Below are 22,422 nucleotides of genomic sequence, written 5' to 3' on the forward strand. Positions count from 1 at the left end.
CACGGCCCAAGCTGCTTTAACCAGTGCTGCCTTTAATTGGTAATACATTTTGGTATCAGATGTAAATTGAACAGCTAAATAATGGCTGATGGAGGTGTTGAAGAACATTGAAGAAAAAGAAAAGATATGCTAATTGGCATGCTTACTGAGAAGCTATCTGATTTTAGCAATGCAACCCAATCAACATTTATTGCTTTGTATTTTGGGCATTTAGATTCTGGGCCAACATGTTCAATAACCGATAATATGAAAGATTCAGTAAGATGCGAAATGTCAAAATTTAAAATGGGCAGTTTGTTACAGCAGCTATCTAACAATACACTTTAAACACTTAACAGCCATTTCGGTTTTTGAGTTTGGGCTTGGTAATTTCCAATATCAAAATATTTCCTTTTTGGAATGTTGAACTTCTTCCACCTTCCTGTCGATTCTTCCTGGATGACTTTGGCAAATTCCAATTTTCTTGAACAGTAAGAATAAACAACAACAAAAAAAAAAATGCATCTTTTAATCAAACATATCCAGCAGACAGCTGTGTTAATTTATTTTATTTTATTTTTTTAAACTCCACCAGTTTTCCAATTCAGCAACATTCAAGGCAAGATGAGAAACAGTGTGACAGGAGATTAAGAACGGTCAACCTCTGATTGTGTGTTACTACTGTGATATTGAAGATGTGAGCTAGTGCTCCCACAAAGTGCAATTCAGCACATGCTAAACAAGAGTCTACATGGAATGGTAAACTGAAAAAAGTCACCTGTGTGTCTTTGTATGAATGCTTGCTGAGGATCTGGTGAGAGCAGAGATGATGGAGGAGGCTGCCTCACTAAACAGGGTCATAAAGTCGCTGTGCTGATTCTGTCACCTCGAAATATTTACCATCCCTTAGTCTCCGTCTCTCTCCACTCTCTCACATATGTAGAGGCACAAGTATGCCCACATGCAGGCATGAGATATACTTACAGCAGGCGTCCATCACACTCCTCACAGCGTGCATGCCCTTGGTTATCGTCTCTCTCGCCCTTATGTGATTACGGGCTGCATTTCTCTGTCTCGAGTATTGCTATCTCGTTTTCACACTGGCACATGTGGATGCAGAGCGTAGCCTCCACCACTGTCTTACCCGCTCTAAGAAAAAACACAGTGGGAGGGAGAAACACTTATTTTCTTGTCCCTTTCTCAATGTCATGGCGTTTATCTTCTCCTTTACACCAGCTAACAAATACCTTTGAATAAACTCTTTTTTTGTTTTTCATTAATTTTTTTTACATTTCCATCCCCTCTGACCATTATTCTGTTTCCAATCTATTCTAAGGTATGATGCCTCTTCTTAAAACACTGTCGCACATACCTAGCCTTCCTTTCATGGCGATAAACTGCAGCGAAGATTTGCACTGTAATATATTTTCAATAAAAATGTTGACTTCATGTGGCAGCGGAGATGTGAGCCAAACAAATAATGAAAAGGCTTGTGTTTGAAACTTTTCAAGTAACTTTAAGAAAACCGAGTTAGTAAATCTTCACTGTCCTCTAAGATGTCTACATGAGAGTACGAACATTTGAAGATACGTTTTTCTGCACTTCTATGAGAACAACACTTAAACTAATACTTGATATTGAATTCGAATGGTACACTGAATTGAGCATTGCTCAAGCTTTCATTGGTCAAAATGGAAGAAATATACAGCAACTGGAAAACTGGCAGGACATCAACCTAAACTGTCAGTGTGGACAAGGAGGAGAATAATCAGAGAAGCTGTCAAGAGGCCATTGGTGAATCTGGAGAAGATGCAAATCCGACCTCTGCAAGAGTAGCAAGAAGACATTCTTTGTAGAAACAGAAGCCACAGGAAGTCCAGAAAATTGCAAGTCATATAGAAAGACACAAGTATTTGAAAGAACATTGCTCTGCAAAAGTAACTTTCATGTTTTATGCGATTGGAATTACTCAATGCAAACGTCTGTCTATCCATCTATGTATCTAAATAAATTCATACCAATTTTGCATGTAGTTGTAACTGATAGTACAGTGTAGTTGTCAGGCAAATGCATGTCCACATCTCCATGGTAATCACAGGAGAACAGTTGCTCATCAGTTTTGGTTGTGATTTTCAAAAGTATGCCCCCTCTGTTATTTATAATTCTTTTAATCTATTCGTGAGAAGTGAAATGGTTCTTGCCTCTATTAGTGTTGATGGCATCTACCATGCTTTGCTTCTTCACAAAGACATTGGAAAACATTGAATCAACTGAATTTTGCTCGTCAGAGAAAAAGGGTGAGGCTCGGAATGAAAACCAGGCATGAATATTTGAAGAGTCGGAATAGCAATGCGAGTGAATCCAAGGAACAGGAATATGCTTACAGCTCTGACAGATCTACACATTACACTAAACTAGCACAAGAGTAGCAGCAAACAGTTCAAATCTAAATCATTATGGATACGACGTCTGCAGGGCAAAGTGACCATATTCCCCTAAATCTTGTCAATACAGCTGCTGTCAATCGGGTTTCAGCAATATACAGGGTTCTTTCCTGTCTAACGGTGTGTAAAACTCTAGAGTTATCCTTAAATACATGTTGCACCTGATTATCATAAAATAGCAAATTAGTTTTTAATCACTTACAGAATATGGTAAATGGCCTGTACGTACTTGCGTAGCGCTTTATCAAGTCGAGAGGACCCCAAAGTGCTTCACACACATTCACACACTGATAATGGCAAGTACCATTAGTCCCAAGACAAAGAACACAATTCAGCGTGTTTTTAAGGGCTGTTATCGAAGTTTACAGCAGTCTTTGTTTTCTCTCTGTAGTTCTGCTGTTAGTTGATGATGCATTTATATGTAAAATGATTTTTATGCATTTCATGTAAAGAAATGCAATTTTTTTTTAGTATTTTGGTCACTGATCAGATCAAATGAGGGTAAATGGGAAAATTTGCATTGCTGACTGGTGCATCATTAATTTAATTGTATATTTTTTTATGAACATGTAATCGGAAACACTATTTCCACTGATTGCAGTTCTGACTCTTATGAAGTATTAGAAATTATGATCCAAACTAATATAACTCCACCTGCTGGTAGATAATATTTACTGGAGTCACAACCACTTTCCCTTAGTTCAAGACAAGAGATGACGGAAGGAGCTTATGTGTCTTGTCAGCGCTTTCACTTTATATTCATTTAATGCTTTGAATATGCTTTATTTTTATGATCTGATAGCAGAAGGCTGTTTCTGCTAACAGCCTTCTGTAGCCTTCAAACGGATGAGAGAGTCTGCACTCTATGCCGTCCACACAAAGACAGGGATATGTGTTTCTTAAGCAAATATTGTACCTCTAAGAGGCTGTACAATGACTTATAAACCATAGAAAAAAAGCCAACAACTTGGTTTTAAATACATATTTCCTCAAGTGTCCAGCTTTTTTCTAACCCATCAGGTGAAACAATTGTTTACACACAACCCTCCACTGCTGACCCACTTCTTTGGGGATCCTCTGCAAAGCCACCAGCTTCACTCTCCTTTCCAAACCTGAAGTGGTGAAGAGAACCTGTTGTTTACCTCGTTACTCCTCTCTTCACCTAAATCTTTCAAACCACTTCTTCACACTTGCTAATAAAATGGCAAAAAAAGCTAGCTAATGAATCAAACACTATTCCTCCTTTACAGCCACCACAAATGATTGATAAACCAACAGAAGCTTTAAGTCCCAACGAGCTTCAATGGTCACTTCTGTCCTAGTCTGTAACTTCCTCCAACCAACATAATTGGCTAAAATACACCATTTACCAGCAATATGATACCTCAATTTTGTTCCTTCTGCCCCAAACTTTTCCCCACAAACTCTACCTCTCATTTCCCCAAGCTTTATAGTTCAGATAAAGACTTTTCCTGTTCAACAAAAAAATCCTGTGAGTCCAGTTCACCATTTTCCCCAAACATTTTATTTATAGGGTACTCCATAATCAGGAACATAATTTTTTTTTAATGTCACTGTGAGATAGTTTTCAGGATTGCCTGTTATGTTTGGACAACTTTCCATTTTTGCTCTGCAAATTTAGTTCTCCAACTCGGCCCCAAAGTATTTACATACCAGCTTTGTTTACCTAATTGACTGCAAAAAGCAGAATATTGCACTGAAGATTCCATCATTACGTTTCAGATTTTTATTAGGAATAAATTAAGGATACCATGGATATTTTCCTCCTCTATTATACACTACTTTGGCATGATCTATTACAAATCACATTAACATACATTGAGGCTTGTGGTTGCAATGTGACATTATAGGAAAAGATCACAAAGGGTTAGATGGAAGGCAGTGCGTGAAATATTCTTCTTCTCCTCCTAAAAACTGTTATCATCTCTTTATCGCACAGCGGCTGTTTTATTTACTTTCAACTTCTGTCTAATGAAAGGTTTTAACATATACTTATCTCCTCTGTAAGAGAGTAGCCATGGACCAGAATTTTTAACTGGCAATTTGAAAACACATTAACTCCATTAAGCTCATTCATCCTTCAGCTGCCCACCAAAGTAAACATCCCTTTTAGCAGCAAGTGACTGAATAAGCACTTTATAAGTAGACAGCTGCTCCATAGTGAAGTAACTTCCCCACTGACCAGGTGGATGGCCCATGAAAGTATTTCTGTTTTCCTCACCTGCGTTTTAACATTTAATCCCCACACTATTATTTTGTTGTGCTGTTTGTTACTCAGGTTTGGCTTCTCTCATCTTCTCTCTCCATTTTCATCATCCACTAATTAGTCTCCTGGGTCCTGAACAAACGAAATACATCAGTAGCTAGAGATGAATCTAGACAGAGACAAATGAGAGCAACTTTTCTGGAGCATCTATAAATAGATATGATAGTAAAGCTGTCCCCTTTACGCTAAAGAAGCCTTTACAAAAATGCAAATATCAGAGGAACTGTTAATTTAAGAGTAAGGAAGAGCATACTTTGCATTCCAGGAAAAAAAAAAAGATTTTATGTTTAGAAGCCCTAAGAAATTTTTTTTGGATTGTAGTTCAATAAGTTTGTAACATGAAAGAGAGAGAGAAAAAAAAAGTTTAAAACAAACTAATGGAGTGGATAGTTTGGTCCATCATCCATGTTGATTTTGAATGCAATTTTTCAGAGTGAGGGAACACAAATACAGTAAAGTACAACTGTGTCTGTGTTGTAGCTACATTTCAAAATCAGATTCAAAGACAATATTTTTAAAACCATAAAAAAGTGTGCACTTATTTCTTGTAATTGGTGGGTTTTTTGGCTGTTAAGCTAAAAACGTGCAGAAAACGATGCAGAATGTGCAACTCCTTAATACCACATTCAAAATTTTCGATCTGTTTCTTCAAGGCTAATGTTGCAGTGTTTATTCTTGTACCACACGTTTACGAGGACGCCTATTGTTGTCGGTCTGTGCGAATCTTGTGTGTGTGAGAGAGACAGAAATAGAGCAAGAGTTCTCCTTTCAAAGCTTTCTGTTTAACACAAAGCTCACTGCAGAGCCATGTAAATGTGCTGGAACGCTTCACTGCTCTACAGTCCTGTTTGTCTAATACAGTGTGTTTAACTGTGAACTCTGCTGCTTGTTTTCTGGTGCGTTTAGCAGCAGTGTGTCATCTCAGTGTGTCATCTGTTTGTTTATTTACGCTACATTTTGGGAAGAATGCGTGTGTGTGTGTGTGTGTGTGCGTGTGTTTTGTCCACCTTGGCTGAACACATGGAATCACACACTGACGGAGGTGGAGAGGAAAAACGTCTGTCCAAATCGACAAACTATAAAGTAGCAAACACATTTTAATTTCTTCCGTTTCAAAATTACACAAATTCTTAGAAAATAATTTTGATACTCTTGATCAAAATTTTAAGACTAATTGAAAAGTGGCAAGAAATCACATTTTGTAGACCTTCCAAATACAAAAGAGAGAAATGGGAGCGAGTAAGCAAATAACCATTGAACTGAAATAGGTTGTTCATCAGCTGAGCAAACGTTTAAGACCACAACATTTAAAAGTCCAACTCTTTGCAAAAATGCTAATTCAGTGTCCTTTTCTGTTAGGTATCCACACTGTAATGACCTCCAAATGTAATGACCTTTGGCTTTGGTTGGGTGGCAAAGGAAGTTTACAAAAACAGACACCAGATGTGAGTGTATGCGTGGTTGTTTGTCCATATTGCCTTGCAACGGACACCCTGACCACCGGAGCCTCAGCAGGAGTCTGAAAGGATAAGCGGGTTTAGATGATGGATGGATATAAATAACTCTGGGTTATAGATCCAGGAGGGTCCCCAGTGACAGTCTCCTTCTCCATTTAAGGAGATCTCAAGGCATTCCCAGGAAAAGTCGACATACAGTCCATCCAGTGGGTTCTGGGTATTCCCTGGAGTCTGCTCCTAACACCTACAAAACCAGGAGGCGTCGGGTTCACCGAACATCCACACAAAAAAATAAAAAATAAAAGTTGATTCCATTCGGTACAGAGAGGCAGGATCTCTACTCCTGATTCTATCTAATGATGGATCTCATCCTGTTACTAAAGCCGCTGTATTCAATGAGCACTAAAGAAGCTCATTGTCCCCAGTAACAAATTCTTTGGGTTGGGATTTAAATCTCATGACTGCAGTCTGTGGTATATTGCACATCTTATACTTTGTGGTTCTCACTGTTTTTAAATTTTTTCTGTACTTTGTTGGACAAAATAAAATAATCTCGATTTTGATATTGGAAACATAAGGGGCTTTTCGGACTTGACAGACAAACTAACTCATCCCCAAGTATAAAAACATAAAACAATAAAACCTGAGTTTTTAGTTTATTCATCAAAAGAACTCAGAGCGCTGCAAATTATAACAGATTAGGTCATATAATTTTTCCAATAACTAAAATTTGTGCCTTCATTTTCTCTGCTGTCGTGGAGAATAAAAACTGATGCTGGTCATTTAGCACAGCAGGAAACAAACGAGGAAAACAAACGGCGGCGCTGTTCAGAGTGTGATGGGGCAAATGCTGTCCCATTACATCTGCCTTGCTACTTCAAAGTGTTGGTGTGATGAGAAGTGAACCAAAGGATCCACTCGGGGACAAAAACCAACTGATTAATATGAAATTTATAAATGATAGATTTTATTTCTTAAAAAGAAGATGATCTGTAATCATCTGTTTCCTCTTATCAAATTATGAGTCTATTAGGCTTTCTGAGCCTTTTAATCAGTGTTTAAATGGATCTAATATTAGATTTTAGATATTAATTTCTTTTTTAAATGGATTTTACCTTTGTAACAAAGTCACAAGCTTCCTGATTTCCTCACCACAAGTTTATTAATTTACAGGGCTCTCCATTATTCACCTCCGTGTCTGTGTCGAATCCGTCTTCACCCACTAGTCTGTACATTTATCTTCCACATACATTGTCAGGCAGCACACGTTTACGTTTGATTCTGCTGTTCTCCTTTATTTCCAGAGTGCGCCTACTCAATTCTGACCAGAAGGAGGGGAAAACATGCACAAAACAGCACAGCAAGGCAGTAAAGTAAAATTGGAAATCATTTTTACTTTGACTGCTTGGGAAAAATAATACTTTTTCAATACAGTAAATTCTTATAATAAACAATGCCAGCTTGAACTAAACCAATTTCTCGTCTCATAAAAAACGAGAGCACAAGATTAGCTGTTTACGGTGCATCTTTTCAAATCTCCTTAGTGGGTTTTTAAGGGCTTGTTGTGTAGCAAAGGCGACTTGATGCATAAATGTCTTGGTTTTTCCAAGTGTTCTGTGCCTTTTTTCCAACTAATTTTTAGCTAAAATGAATAAAAGTTTAAATTGTTTACTTTAAGAATGACATCCAAGTACCTCACCACATCATGGACTCTGTTTGGGAACATAATTCATCAAGTAAACATTAAAGTTATTACATCATGTGTGCAGTAATTATCGTAACCAAGGATTTTGGTCAAGGGACTAAGATTGCAATTGAAGGAGGCTAATTTTTAGGAAATGTTTTTGTTTTTTGAATAACTATTCAAAACTTCCTCATACTAAATATTGTAGTAAGGTTTCCAAAGCTTCTATAAAATTAACAGGTCCACAGCATCACAGATGCTTGGGTATACTTTCAAGTAGGCATATTGTATACTAGATCAATCAGGAGTGTTTGAAGGTGAAAATTCATGTCATTTGGCCAAAAGGACAAAGTTTGAGTAAAAATCTCTAACTCTTAAAACGCCACATGTTTCAATGGGCAAAACAATCTCTGAATTGATCTGAATTTTTATATATGCCAATATTTGACACATTTAAATAAGTTTTCATTAGTGTGAGATGTCTTTGCCCATTGGTTGTAGCTCCTTTATTGATAAAGCTGCTGCTCTGATAAACGGTACCTATTAGTTACCCTGCTGATCAGTAAGTCCTTCATATTGCCACTAATTTAAAAGAAAAGCAAACCAATCAATCAGCCACAGCTATTCAATTATGTTCCATCATGCATTTAATTTATTGCTGTATTTGGCTGTATTTGTATAATCCTGATTTGGAAGTCACATACTACCAACCACAAAACATCCCCGCAAAAAAGCTAACTGTATGGAAATGTGGCTCTTGCTGACATTGTTCTCATGGCTGTAAAGACGTTGTGATGTTAATACAGTTAAGTCATGCTGCGCACAGGCTGTGGTGCCCCATAGCATTGATTGATGACCATGCTGTCGGTTCAATCTAAGAAATGCATTGAGAGACGGAGAAAGAGGGATTAGTGTATGACAAATAAATAAAAAAAATGGGAGGGAGCAAAATGGATCGGCTGAAAACAAAGGGAGGAAGAGAAGACGTAAATGGAGTTGGTCTGAAAAGCAGTAATGGAAGATGTGAATTGCAATTTTGAAATAAAATCAAAATAATTGTAGTTGAGTTTAATTAAAAACTTACTTGTGATCTAAACTTTTTATGTATTTTTCAAGCACATAATGCCATTTAAATGCACAATCCACTAACTGTTGGCTTCAATTGTTATGAAAATGTTGTTTATATCAAAAACAACTTAAAATTTGGAGCCATATCTGACACTTTGAAACTGGCCTCCATCTCTTTAAGAACCTTTTACCTTTCCGACACTCCCACTTCAGCATGCCATCACAACACTTCTGTATGCTGTTCATTGATGCCATGTGCAACCGTTTTTCAGAAGGTTGTAGCTCAGTAGACCCATAGATCCACCAGGTGTTTGCAGATTGTTGCTGCTGCTAGTCTGAGGGGCTGAAAAGGGAAGGCACAGGGAAGTGGTGCTGGGTGGGGTGAAAGTTGAGCTGAGGGCTGATGCCCAAAGGTGGAGCTTTGGGGAAATAAATGAGGCACTGTAGGAGCAGACTTTAAGGCACCATCAAATGGTTGCCAATGGAGATTCAAGGATAATTCAAACATGTATGAATGAGTTAAACCAACAGTCAGAGTATGTTTTTGATGAGGGAATCACAATATAACATGGTGTAAGGCTAAAAAATGTCTAAGCATAATGCCTCCCTTTTAAGACTTTCAGATTATGTTGCTTTTACTTGGGTATTTTATCAGGCTTTCTGATTAGTCCACTTGTAACCTCCCCATACTACACATGACGAAGTTATCGACAGCTTTAAGGTGTTGCACAGTACTTTGTATTACAATGTTTTGTCATGCATGTCACATTTTATTGAAGTTTGAAACCTTTTAAACCTTAAATCATAATCTCAGCAGCTCCCATCAACGTTGACTGAAGTAACAATGCAAACAGGAAGCTAACTGAATGCAATTTCAGCAATTCAATCTTCAAGCTTTCAAGCATCTTTGAGCTTAAACACAAACGTTAATTCAATTTATTTTGAAGCATTTGAAGAAAGAAATGTCATAAGCATTGTTGGGGAAAAAGGAGCCAGAGGGCTTTAATAAGAAAATATGCTCGATGATATTTCCTTTGGTGCGTTTGTTGTTTGACAGCATGAGTGTGTCATTTGTTTTTTGTTTTTTTTTCCTTGCCATTTCGCAGAAAGCATACATTGTCAAACTACTGAGTTAAAGCGACAGGCATGAAAACAATGCCGGGCTTTGAGTGAAATGATACGGAAATTCAGATGTATTGCAGCAAATGACTCATTGGCACAGCCATTTACAGTAAATCATAGAGGAACTCGGGGACTGGAAATTGACAAAAAGTAGCCACACACACTCTCCAGAAGTACAAGGGTGATGTCATTCCATTTATTCTGTTGTCATCTATATCAGTGATTCTCATTGCTCGACTTGGTCGCACTGCAGAAACGACCATGCAACCAACACACGCGGTGCACTGAAACGCACATCGAGATCCTTCTGGACACCTATTGATTCTTGCTGTTTATGCTTGAAGGAAAAATTATTAGCATTCTAGGGTCACCACAGAAAACTCTTCTACACACTGCAACATATCGGCACAGGAACAAACACCGCTATTGATTCAGCTGGGATACTGAAAACAGAGATGATATGCCCGGTACCCTATCCCAACTCTGTATTATCAAATGCTTTTATGTTGATCTATAGGTTTTGTCTGCATAAAGTGATCAGTAACATGTAAAACGGTTTAAACCGCTGCTGTGAATCTCAACTGTGAAAAGGGAAAACATCATTAGTTCATTATCCTGCTTGACAAACATTAAGCCCTCATTCTGCTAGACTTTGATGCATGTCCCCAATCCAGACTGTGCTTATATATAAATTGGTTGGATTACATCAGAATCGAAAATATCGAATGCTTGTTCAACATGCAAATTTTAAAGTAGATTTATCTTCCTTTGCTAAGGAACAAATTGGAAAATGTACCACGTTCCCTTCATTGGTTCCTTTTAATCTTGTATGAAATTAAATTCTTTCCCCTCCATTACAAGAGCGACGCAAGCCTTTTTAGGTATTAATAATTGCTACACATGCAGTATTCTGATTGAATTCATGCTTCGTTGTTAATGCTTTCAGACGTATTCCTGTGCACCGCTGCATGTGTTTTGGTTGATTAGGATTCCGATGAATCTTGGATGCATTTCACCTGTGTTTTTCCTCAGTCTGGACATGGTTCAGTCAGCAGGTATTAGGTTGCTTTGTGGAAAATATCTCCTGATGTGCAGAGGAAACCACACAGCTGTGTTGGACTTTAAGAAACTGTCCAACTCTGTACAGCTACATGAAAGCGGCAGCATGTAAATTTCTTAAAATCCTTTTTTTCTCTCTCTTTTTCCTTGGATACTACAGGAGTTACTGTCAGTGACAGTAACAGTATAGTGTGAAACAGAGAAAATCTGTGAAAAAAATTTAACCCCAAAACAGCTCATCAGAGCCAGGAAGAGGGCCTTAGCGCTGTCAATCAATCTTGCGTACTTGTTGCTTGTAACTTCCCCGCTTTGCTAGGCTACAGCCAGCTTCCCACATTGGATCCTGCCATGAATGCTTAGGCCAGTTAGCTTAGCCACAGGTGACGGTGGATAAACAGTTTTCCAGGAACACAAAGTTTTATCCGCCATTACCACAATGAGCAACTCATACATGAGCATCATTGACCTCTTTATCACAATCCTCTTGGCTTTGAATGCTTGTTTAGTACCGACTGGGAGGAGTACATATCTGCACTGGGACGCAAAAGAGGAAGTATACTTTTCATCTGTCTCATGTTTTATGGTGACAGTTTTTACAAATGTAAAACAAAAACATTATTTAGGAAAGTTGCATACTGAACTTGCTCCGTTTGGATATTTTTCTCATTGCGTGTATGCATTTGGATTAGCATATCGGCTCCAGTGTCCCCTTTCATGCAAGAGTGGTACTGAATAACCTGAGGAAAGACTTTTGTGGTATTATGTAACTGAACTAGTCACAGAAGTGTGAAACAGTTTCATATTGTAGACTTTACATTGGCCTAATGGAAATGGAAGTTTCTTAACACAGGAAAAAAAAACACCAGCAGTGAACTACAAATTCTTGTTGTCAGAAAGTTATTTTACATTTCACATTGGAACTGACCTTCTTAAATTGTCTTTAAAACTCCTTTTCACTTCATTTCTTGTTTGCATTCTTTTTTTTTTTCTTCAGCAAGTTTTGAGTCAGCAGTTTTTCCCAGTCATGGCATTTTGGTATATTCACTGAGAGAGAGCTTTTCTTTGGGAAAGAGAGAGGGGGGAAAAAAATCAAAAGCCACTGAGGCGTTAAGGTCATGCAATTTCCGCAAATAAAGACCAAATGCATGCTTGTGCACGAGAGTGAATGTGTGCATGAGACAGAGACTGATGAAGATCGAGAGAAGTGCTAAAGTGAGATAGGAAGTGAATTAAGGAGTACAAGAAAGGGAGCAATGGAGACTTTAAGGTATGGAGAGCAAGGTAAGGGGAGCGAAAGAGTTAGAGAGCCAGATAGGCGAAGATAGTACAGCCTTGCAGCGAGAGTCCGTATCTCTTGCCACCAATGACTCCACATGCTGCACTTCAACTAATGGACTCTGTCTTCCTCTACTTTCTTATCAGCCCTCTGTCCCTTTTTCCATCCTTCCTTCCTATCTCAAACGTACTCAAAGGTGCGCTATCTTTCCACTTAACGGCTCCACCTCAATCTCATTTTTATCGGGCTTTCGTCTTTCTTTCTCCTCACCGCTATCTCACTCTTAAATGCTTCCGGTCTTCTTCTTCTGTCTCCTCCTCGTCATTTTTCATCCATCTCTCCATCAGCAGTTCACCCACACCTCTGGTGTCCTTATCTGTTCACCAAACTGGGTGAAGATCTATTTTTAGACATTTTGCTTCCCCCTGCGTTGGTCCGTCTTCAGCTCTTTTTGGAAGATCCATTGCATTTCTGATGGATTTAACGTCTGGTCGGGTCATTTCATCTTTGCTTAACTAAAACACGTTTTAATTGAATCGTTTCAGATGACCCAGGAGCAGTACATCCTGGCGGCCCAGCCGAACCCCCTCCACCAGCGAGGCGCGTCGGAGTGCAGTGGCCAGGTCTACCCAGCAGTCGGCATCTACGGCTGGAGGAAGAGATGCTTGTACTTCTTCATCCTCCTCCTACTTGTCACAATGATTGTCAACCTGGCACTCACCATCTGGATTCTCAAAGTCATGAACTTCACTCCGGTAAGAGGCTCCTGTGTGCATACGTCATTAAAGTGCCATGGTGTTTTATGGGATTGGCGTAGAAGATGCTTTAAATGACTTGAAAGGGTTCGCTTAAGGTACTAATGCCAATATATGATAATAAAATTAAGAGCAGGTAACTGATACCCAAGTAAATCTTAGCGTCTCATTGTGTTTCACCCTAATAGCCGTCCATTACATATACGAAATAATAAATTGTATTTCTCTTTTCGTGTGTTTTGGCACAAAGGTAATTGTTCAGTATTGCTGAAGGGGATTTATTGTTGCAGAGGGCACCTTGTGTTGGAGATGATGTGGCCAAAAAAAAGGCAAAGCTTAGTGCAGGATTTTCTCGAAGTTATTGTCTGCTCTTCTCCCTTTATTCACATGTACCTTATCCCATGGAGGGTGGAAATCTCACTCCACAGTTTTGATAATAACCTGCAAGACTGACAGTATCGGTGGAGTGTCACACTTTTTTAATGCTCACTGCTGTTCTGAAGCCTGGGCTTTTTTTTTTCTTTTTTCTTTTGCAGATGAAAATCCATGAGCAAAAGGATGGTTAGATCTTATCCGAGCTGTGGTTGTTCCCTGGTTTTGCTTGCCTCCAAAAAGTTTCTTGTTCACACTGGAGCAAGCAGTGAAAAATAAAAATCAATGGCATGATGCTGAGTATCTAGTAGCCTTGACTGAGGATATGCACTTTTGTACTTTTGGGTTGTTCTTAAGTGATATAATCTCCTAAAAAGGCTGAAGATAATAAATGAAAAGAGAATAGAGGGCTTTTAAGGTAGAAACTAACATCCCAAAGTGTTGATGTTAGTTTTCATAGGAAAAATGTGATGAAGGCTTGTCAGGATGCTTCAGCAGCACTCCGCTAAAAGAGGTTCTTCACAGTGCATTCTCTGGTCAGGGTTTTGGCCAGGAGAGATCCTTAGTGAAATGTAATCTGATATGCTTAAGTTGAGCACATCAGCAGAGATCTATAAGCGCAGATCGATCTAATTTTGGATTCGGCCTCAGATGCCCTCTCATGGAGCTGCAGCGTTATGTAATTCTGCATACTTTTTTCTGCATACAGAAAGCTGCCATGATCAATTATTCCACACTTTGTGCACATTTCATTATTGGCTTTTGGTACTACAACCTCTGCTCAAAGATTGGAAGTGAAAAATGCTCCAAATGGGATCATATGAAATAAAAACACTAGAATACAGCTAGAGGGAGGAAACGTTAAAACAGATACTCTACCACCAGTAATTTTATGGAGATGCTGGGGAGAATTACTTTTGAATGACTCTATAACTGATAATTAAATGGCAGTAGCTCCCCAATAAGTGAGGATTATGTCCATAAAGTTGGTAGAATGTGTAAAAACGTTTTTTTCCCCTTACTGTTCAATGGAATTAGCAACGGTTGATGTAGACATTTCATTATGATCAGGGATTGCTTGCTTTTGGGATGATTTATAAACAAGTTTTTATTTTTGCTCCCTATAATAATAAATTATCCATACACCTGTTTTGCCTGGTGCACTGAGACTCACGAGATTATATTGTAACGGTATATATATTCAAATGAGGTACGTTTTAAATTGTGAGCATCTGCTTAAGCATCCTAACTTTATATCCCATGTTTTATTATGCAAACATCACAATATAATTGAACAGAACATGACAATTTTTGTGCTTACTTGTCTAGCTATTCTATTTTGAACCATTTCTGGCACATTTCTTAATCTTTTGACGGCCAGCAGGATTGTGGGAACCAAAGTCTGATGCTAATACAGTGAACCCTCTTGTTTAGGATAAGAGGTGAGGTTTAGACGTGTGGTGTGAATTACATTTTGGTTAGGTATACATTTGTAATGGTTAGGGAGCACGTCCACATTAGGAATAAATACTGTTACTAAAATGAATGGAAATGAATGCAAAGGCCCAAAATGGGTAGAAAAGCAAACCTGTGTGGCAATGAACATGTCTGCTAAAGTAAGTGTAAAAGACAATCAACATTTCAGGGGTGGTATAGCTTGTGAAATACAAAGAAGCTTGACAAATCCCAAGAGTAAAACTTAACCCTATTAAGTTTTTGGCAAAAAAAGGATGATTTACAAAACTTGAACTATATTGAAATACTGAGGATGTATTTGATATGCTGTGGCTGAAACCGTACATGGAGGATATTGTTGTTTGAAGCAGCCAACTGGGTTTCATCTCGACCTCAGGACCTTCTCTCTCTCTCCTCTTTTCCTCATCTGCAAAGAAAAACCACAGTAAATGAAGACCACTTCTGCCATAACCCTTTGGAAGAAATAAAAAAACTCCTTTTTACTTTTTGTTTTTTAAATATTAACTTTAAACATTCTTCTGTCTTTTTAACTACACGGAAATGCCATTCTGAAAAAGAAAAATCTGATAGAAGAGTGAATTCTTCACTGATTCTGGTTGTGTATTTCAGCATGTTAATAACATGTTGCTCACCAAGAGCTTATTATTTGCAACAAATAGGCAATCTGTAAATGATCACATAGAGCCGAAGTCTTGTACAGCTACTCCGTCTATACCACAGCTCTTGGCATGGGGAAAAAAAAAAAGAAAGCCCCATTGTGCACATAGAATTAGAAGAAAAGGGAGAAGATTTTGCAAAGGGCTTGAGGGAAAAAAAAAAACTACTTGAAGATGGGGCAAGGGAAAGATTAATGAAAATGAGAGGATATTTTTATATGGCTGAGTGGTTGTCCGTCTACGCATGGTGTAGCTCTAGTGTTTGAACATCCACACTCTTCTCTCTTCTCTCTTTCCTGCCCTCTCTGCCTCTCGGATCCCCAGAGAGTCAGCTAGATATCTGTTTCAGAGTCGGAGGCAAAGTCGGTGGATGCTGAGTTGACACAGAGTCTAAACTCAATGCTGCATGACTCCTAATAGTGTAACTAAATATAGTGTGGTCTTTTTTTGTGTGTAGTTTTTAGTTTTTGTGTCTGTAGTTTGATATATATATATATATATATATATATATATATATATATATATATATATATATATATATATATATTTATTTATTTATTTATTTATTTATTTATTTATTTATTTTTTTTATCAAACTGTTTCAAAATCTGGTGTTTAAAATTTTTTGTAATTTGATCGTTTTTTAAATTCTCAAGATCCCTACAGGTAAATCACCTAATTGGTAAACCAAAACTGTTCTGTGAAGACCTCAGAGAGACAATTAGTGAACTAACAGCATCGTAAAGATGAAGGAACACATGAGATATGCTGGGGATGAGGCGGGGTGTGGGAGTTTTAAAGTCGAGTTAGGTTAAAAAACAAAAATGTGAAGCTTTGAACATCTCACAGAGCACTGTTTAATCAGTCTGAAAATGGAAAGAGTTTGATGCAAATGCAAACCTATAACGAGATATAGCCGTCCACATAAACTGAGGCCAGACAAGAAGACCATTAGTCACAGAAGCACCCAAGAGCCAAGTTGTAACTTTTGGGATGCAGAAGGAGATCAATCATTCAGGTGGAAGAATCTTTGAATGTATAGCATATAAATGCATGCTAATGTTTTTATACACATTGGACTTTTACCATTTTGGTTAAATGAAAAACAAAGATTCAGAATACAAACATGATTAAAAGGCACTGAAGCTGTTTACGCTACCCATTTTTGACAATATTGGTATAGTAGCGTGAAGAAAAAATATTATTTGCTTTTCCTATTGAATGTTCAAGATATTTTTCTCCAGTGGAGACAATAAAGTTTCATTTGACACTTTTCAAAATACGTTGCCAAAAATTGTCAGTGAAATTTTTAAGTAACTTTACATTTCTTGTCCTTAGTCACTGTTTTCCTCATTCAAAACTACTTTGTGCATAGAGTGCCCTTGACTGAAAAATGCTTAAATTTACTGTAGAAGCAGTAGAGAAATAAACATACAAAAAGCAATTATGCACAATAGACTCCCTCTAACTTTCAAACAAAGTGCTTAAAAAAACGCACAGTCATCTTCTGACAATAACTTAATCTTTTTTTTTTGGTGTTTGGAAAATGAGCAATTTTAAAATCCTCCCAAATATTAAGTCACATTCGGCTGGTTTTACTGCTGTAAGCGTTGTACAATAGCTGCTAGAAAAAACAAACGTTGCGTTGTTGCCTTACCATCCAGAGACCATTGGTTAAATCATTGGTGGTAGCGCAGGAGGCTCTTTTCCTTCTGGGTCTGTCTCACGATCAAAGATATACGGTTGTACAATTGCACATCTGTTTTCAGAAATTTCCACATGTACAAAGTGTGAGTGTAAGTGTTGAGTTGAGTGTGTGGCCAGCAGCGGCTTATTTGGATCTAAAGTGAAGCAGACCTTAAAACGGCTCATTCTGGAAGGACTGATCATACTCCAATCTGATTATCTAAGAATGATTTTGTATAAAACGTGTAATAAACATGTGTTGTATAGCATAGACCCATCCTAACATGTTGAAAGAAACATAATGGATCCCCTTTAAGGGATTCCTAGGGGCCTGCCAGTTTTATCCATCTAGAAGATGAGTTTCAGACACTGTTCGTCCTTTTAGGTAGCATTCCAGGTTGTTGCTGGTTACTTTTTGCTGACCAAGATGTTCTTAGCAGGACTGGATGCTATAAAGAAGTTTGACTCTTTGAACAGAACTTTTAGGAAGCTATAGGCGGCTCAGACATTTCCAATAGCTTATATCCTACTCATTTTACCACATTACAGTTTAGAGGGAACTGTTTCTGTGATGGAACCACATGGGAAAACCCTGGAATTAACATTTTAAAGTCCCAGAGAGGATGCTCTACTTCATTCATGAACCCACTGTTGCATTACATTAGCTGAAGGCTGCGGGGTTTGCTATAGACCTCAAAAGTGACATTGTTACAGCACCAGGAGGCGAGAATATCTGTTGACAAGATGAGAGAAAAGCTACAGTTATCAGCAGTGGCTGTGTGTGTTTGCCAAAGTTAAGCAGTACTGGAAGGTTTAACACATCCTTTTTTTAATTAAAAGTGTTAGAAATTTAAAATAAGACCCATATGATCTGTGGTAGAATTTTTGCTATATGGTGTTGCATAACCATCAAAAGAAGAAGTGAAGCACAAATGTTGAATGTGCCAAACAGGTTTTTGTAAGTCTCTGCTGGGAGACGGCTCCGATCTTTCCTCAAACCGTACAGGTGAGAGGTCTTCATAAATACAGAATGCAGGGAGAAACAAAAGCCTTGATTTTCAGATTTGTACAAATATCTTTCTTGAAATAATTGTGGTAAACCGTGAAGATAAATTCAAAAGTATTCATTTGATTTAATTTTTTTATCCCCTTTAGTCCATAAAGATTATAAATGCATCAGAACAACGTAAAGGTGACCTATTGTGCTTCTTTCAACAACAGATTAGGGGGTGTGAACAGATAGATCTGTTTAACCCCCCGCCTCCCAAAAAAGAATAAACCAACATTTACACTCTCACCTGAAAATGGCTGCAATTATACAACCATACATCTTTGAAAAGCAGAAGAGGAGCCTCCTGCACAACCAATGAGAATTCAGCAAATGGTTTCTGTATAGTAAGTCCAACAGCAAAACACTTGTCTGTTCTAGCAGCCATTGTACAGCATACCGCAGTAAAACCAGCTGACCAAACGTTCTGGAGATCCGCTTGGGTTTTCAGGTAATGGCACAGTGCCGGTTGATTGTGATTTAACAATCAAGACGTTTTTAAAACGGCTCATTTTCCAGACACCAAAAGGCATGGCATGGTGGTTTCTAAGTCCTTAGGCTGTTTTTAGAAGCAGCTGAGACTCAAATGGAAGATCAAAGATGTGCAAAATGTGAATAAGGTAAAAAGTCTTTTTTTTTTTTTTGTACAAAATGTTACTTTAGAAAATAATTTATTGAATTTGTTTACACATTTCGAATAAAAAAAACAAAACACTCAGCTCTATACGGCTTTTCTAATTCTTTGCAGTTAGCTTTATGAGGAGTCTAAAACATTTAGCTGTCATGATTACATGAGAAAACATAAATAAATCTAACATGCACGAACACCGATGCAAAACTCCCCTCTCTAATTATCTCCAATCCCAGTTCTGGGACTTGCTTGTTGCCTGGCTTCGCGGCTGTCATAATCATCGTCAGCATTCAAATCACATCCAGCGGGCTGCAGTATAATGAAGGCCTTTGTTTAAGTTTTTGTTTTGGTTTGGAGTTTCCAGATGAGATTCTTATTGTTGCTGCTTCTGAAGAGAAAGCTTTGGCAGTAAATTGGAAAGCAGGGACTTGTGGGAATAGAGGGATAGAAGTGTGAGTGTGCATCTGAGAGAAAGAGGGAGAGGGAGGGGAAAAACAGGAGAGAAGAAAAGCTGGAAGAATCTTATATGTGTATGACTGTGTGCCAGCAATTATTCAGCAATTGTTTATGCTGATCAGTGTGCATGTTGGACTTTGTGGAAGCTTTTTTGTGTTTGTGTGTGTCAAAACTTACAGTAGGGATTTGTGTGTGTGTGTTTTCATTCGAATCCTTTGGGTCCTCACGGCAGGGAAATTCAATTCCAGGTGTCACTCACCAATCAGCCAGCCTAATTCCTGGTCTGGACATGCCTGCAGTCGGTGATTGAGTGTGTTTGAGTGTGTAACGCGTACACTATTTTATTTCTTTCATTTTTAATTCAAAAACTGTATAGTTAACAGTGCTGGGTGACTTGCTAACATGAATTGTGCAATGCATTATGTGTTATCATGAAGGCATGTCTTAATGTATTAGTATGTTGAAATAAGACTTGAGGGAAACAACCTTTTATAAACCAAAAATGTCCCTTAATTTTGTGATTTAGAACTTAATTTAGACGCATTTCAAAATTAATTGGATAAAATTAGCAATTTCTACATTTATTACTAGTTTCTGACCCAATTTAATTGGTGTAGGTTTACTTAAATCATGTAACTGACCTGTTTTCTTTTTTTGTACAAAATGTTGCTATACTATTCAAAGATTATAGCTCTTGATTACATTTCACAATTAGTATCGTAATTAAGATATAACATCAGAATGGTGTTGATGTTAAGACAAGTAATGGTACTTTATTTATACAAAAAATAACAACTACATATTAGGCTACAAAACTCGAGTGTATTTTATCTTGAGTTTTTCTTAAAATCCTTCTTGCTTCATAATTTCAGTCGCTTCCTGGAGTATTTTGACTTGTTGGTTGTGATTGGTTCTTTTCCATCCAAGGAATACACTGACTGGACGATCTTGTCATTCGCTGGTGCTGTGGCTCATTTACATAAACTTCATAGTTGCTTGTGTCTTAATAACAAACTTTTCATGTGAAAGATGTGAAATCTCACACCTTTTTGGCCGCTTTGGTGTTCCATACTCAAAGAGCAGGAACAGCAGAGGAGCAATTGAGTTTGAGATGTAAACACTCAACAAAACAATTTGTTTTACTATGATATACACTTAATATTTAAATTGATGACACAAAGACATCGCCACCGAAATGGAGTTTGAGCAAAACCAGCATGAAAAGTGAGGATGTTAACATCTCATTACGAAAAGTGTGTGTTAAAACACCCACATCCCCCACGAGTGTGATGCTCATGGAGTTGGACGTTCAGAATCACAAAGATCAGAAGGAGTGATCGGTTTTTGACCTTTGCTGTTTTAGGTTTGACATCCTATCACAGCCAGGTTTATCCTAAGTAGACTTGATCCACAGTTTACTTCTGCTAAAACCAAAAGAATAGAAACTTTTAATTGCATTTTGGGATGAAAAAGCCCACTCCAAAAAGATATCATTTATCAGAGTGTAGGAGTGCAGAACAAATCACATTCTCAAAAGCTTACATTGTGTCACTGTCGTCCTCACGCCATTTTACCATATTTTTAAAGACAAATAAATGGCAAATGGACTGAATTTATAAAACCCTTTTCTAGTCACACTGACCACTCATAGCACTTTACGCTAGACACATTCTCACCCTATTGCACCAACAAATACACAAATTCACACATTGATACAGATAAATGTGTGCTTTGAGGTTAAATACCTTGTGTTTGAACGCAGGAAGCTGGAATTAAACCCACAACTTTCTGATTGAAAGACAAGTTGCAACCAGCAGCATTTAATAGAACAACATTTGCAATGAGAACATTTTAGATGGAAGTACAATTGTCCCCTATTACAATTTTAATAAAGTTACATAAACATTTTAAAATGAAAATCTAACATAAAATAATATTGAAACATTTGAAACTCTAAATATGTACATCAAAACAAATATCAAACAATTTTTGGCAGTGAATTTTTTTCTTTTTTAATTTATTTTTTTCAAATTTTTGCTGTTTTTTAGTGCTGCTGTTTGCCAGCTCTGATTGCCATGACGCCAATAAAGACAGGCCCATTGTTTATTAAGGATATGAATAATTTTTCAACATGCCATTTTCTCATTAAAATGTAGATAAATAACGTATATTCACATTTCAAACTTCATAACACCTTTATCTTTACAGAAATGCATTTCGTTTTTGTAGCAGAAACGAGATTCTTGATTGACAGCAGTTTTAATTTCAGCCTTCTCTACTTAATGGTGTTTCAGGAAAACTACCAAAGTGTGCTAATACACAAATAGTTCATATTAAGATTTTACGTTTGTCTTCCTCATTGTGATTGTTGCACGTTGTTACATGACTGCACACATATCCGGACTCGATACCCGGGTTGACTTAGAGAGTCGATAACCAGCTTTGTACCAACAGAGCTTGAGAGCGATCTTCAACAACGTTACGGTAAGTTTGACTCCTTAAAGAAAAGCAGGAGATGTGTCACCTGCTTAGCAGCACAGCTTACGATGTGGACCACCCATCGTAATCTGCTCTTTGGGAACACTGCAAGCTTTCTGAGTCAATTACAGTAACGATGGAGGAAGAAAAGTGAATGAAACGAGAACTTTATTTCAGCATTTTCAACAGAGATTAAGGTATGTAACCAGCTCTATGGCGAGCTTAGTTAGTCACTTAAAACGGCGTCGCACAGATGTAGACATAACTGGTACAAAGACAAAAACGAGCTCAAGTAGAAAACCTGCAGCATTCAAACAGCCCCAATTCAGACCAGACTAAACCCAACATCACCTAATATAAGCTGAGAATTATGGAGCCACAGTATGGACTTCACTCCTGCCAGCATTTTAGCCAGTAATTTTTTGTTTATTATTTGTTGGCAGTACAAAAAGCGAGGTAGATACTTTTGTCCATCTTCTTTTTACAAG

At 37.7% G+C, this 22,422-nt stretch overlaps 2 protein-coding genes across 8 annotated transcripts in view; both read left to right on the plus strand.

Moving 5' to 3' along the window:
- The window catches only part of LOC103469533 (uncharacterized), a 479,729-nt gene that overhangs the window by 278,763 nt on the left and 178,544 nt on the right, over window positions 1-22,422 (plus strand). The gene's annotated exons all lie outside the window — the stretch shown is intronic.
- The window catches only part of LOC103462454 (zeta-sarcoglycan-like), a 343,126-nt gene that overhangs the window by 174,525 nt on the left and 146,179 nt on the right, over window positions 1-22,422 (plus strand). For both annotated transcript variants that reach the window (XM_081604948.1, XM_081604945.1), the window contains exon 2: window positions 12,922-13,131. In XM_081604948.1, coding sequence (XP_081461074.1) covers window positions 12,922-13,131 — 210 coding nt within the window. The remainder of the gene's footprint in view (window positions 1-12,921; window positions 13,132-22,422) is intronic.

Source organism: Poecilia reticulata, chromosome 1, assembly GCF_904066995.2.
Source record: "Poecilia reticulata chromosome 1, P_reticulata-male-v2, whole genome shotgun sequence".
Taxonomy (NCBI): Eukaryota; Metazoa; Chordata; class Actinopteri; order Cyprinodontiformes; family Poeciliidae; genus Poecilia; species Poecilia reticulata.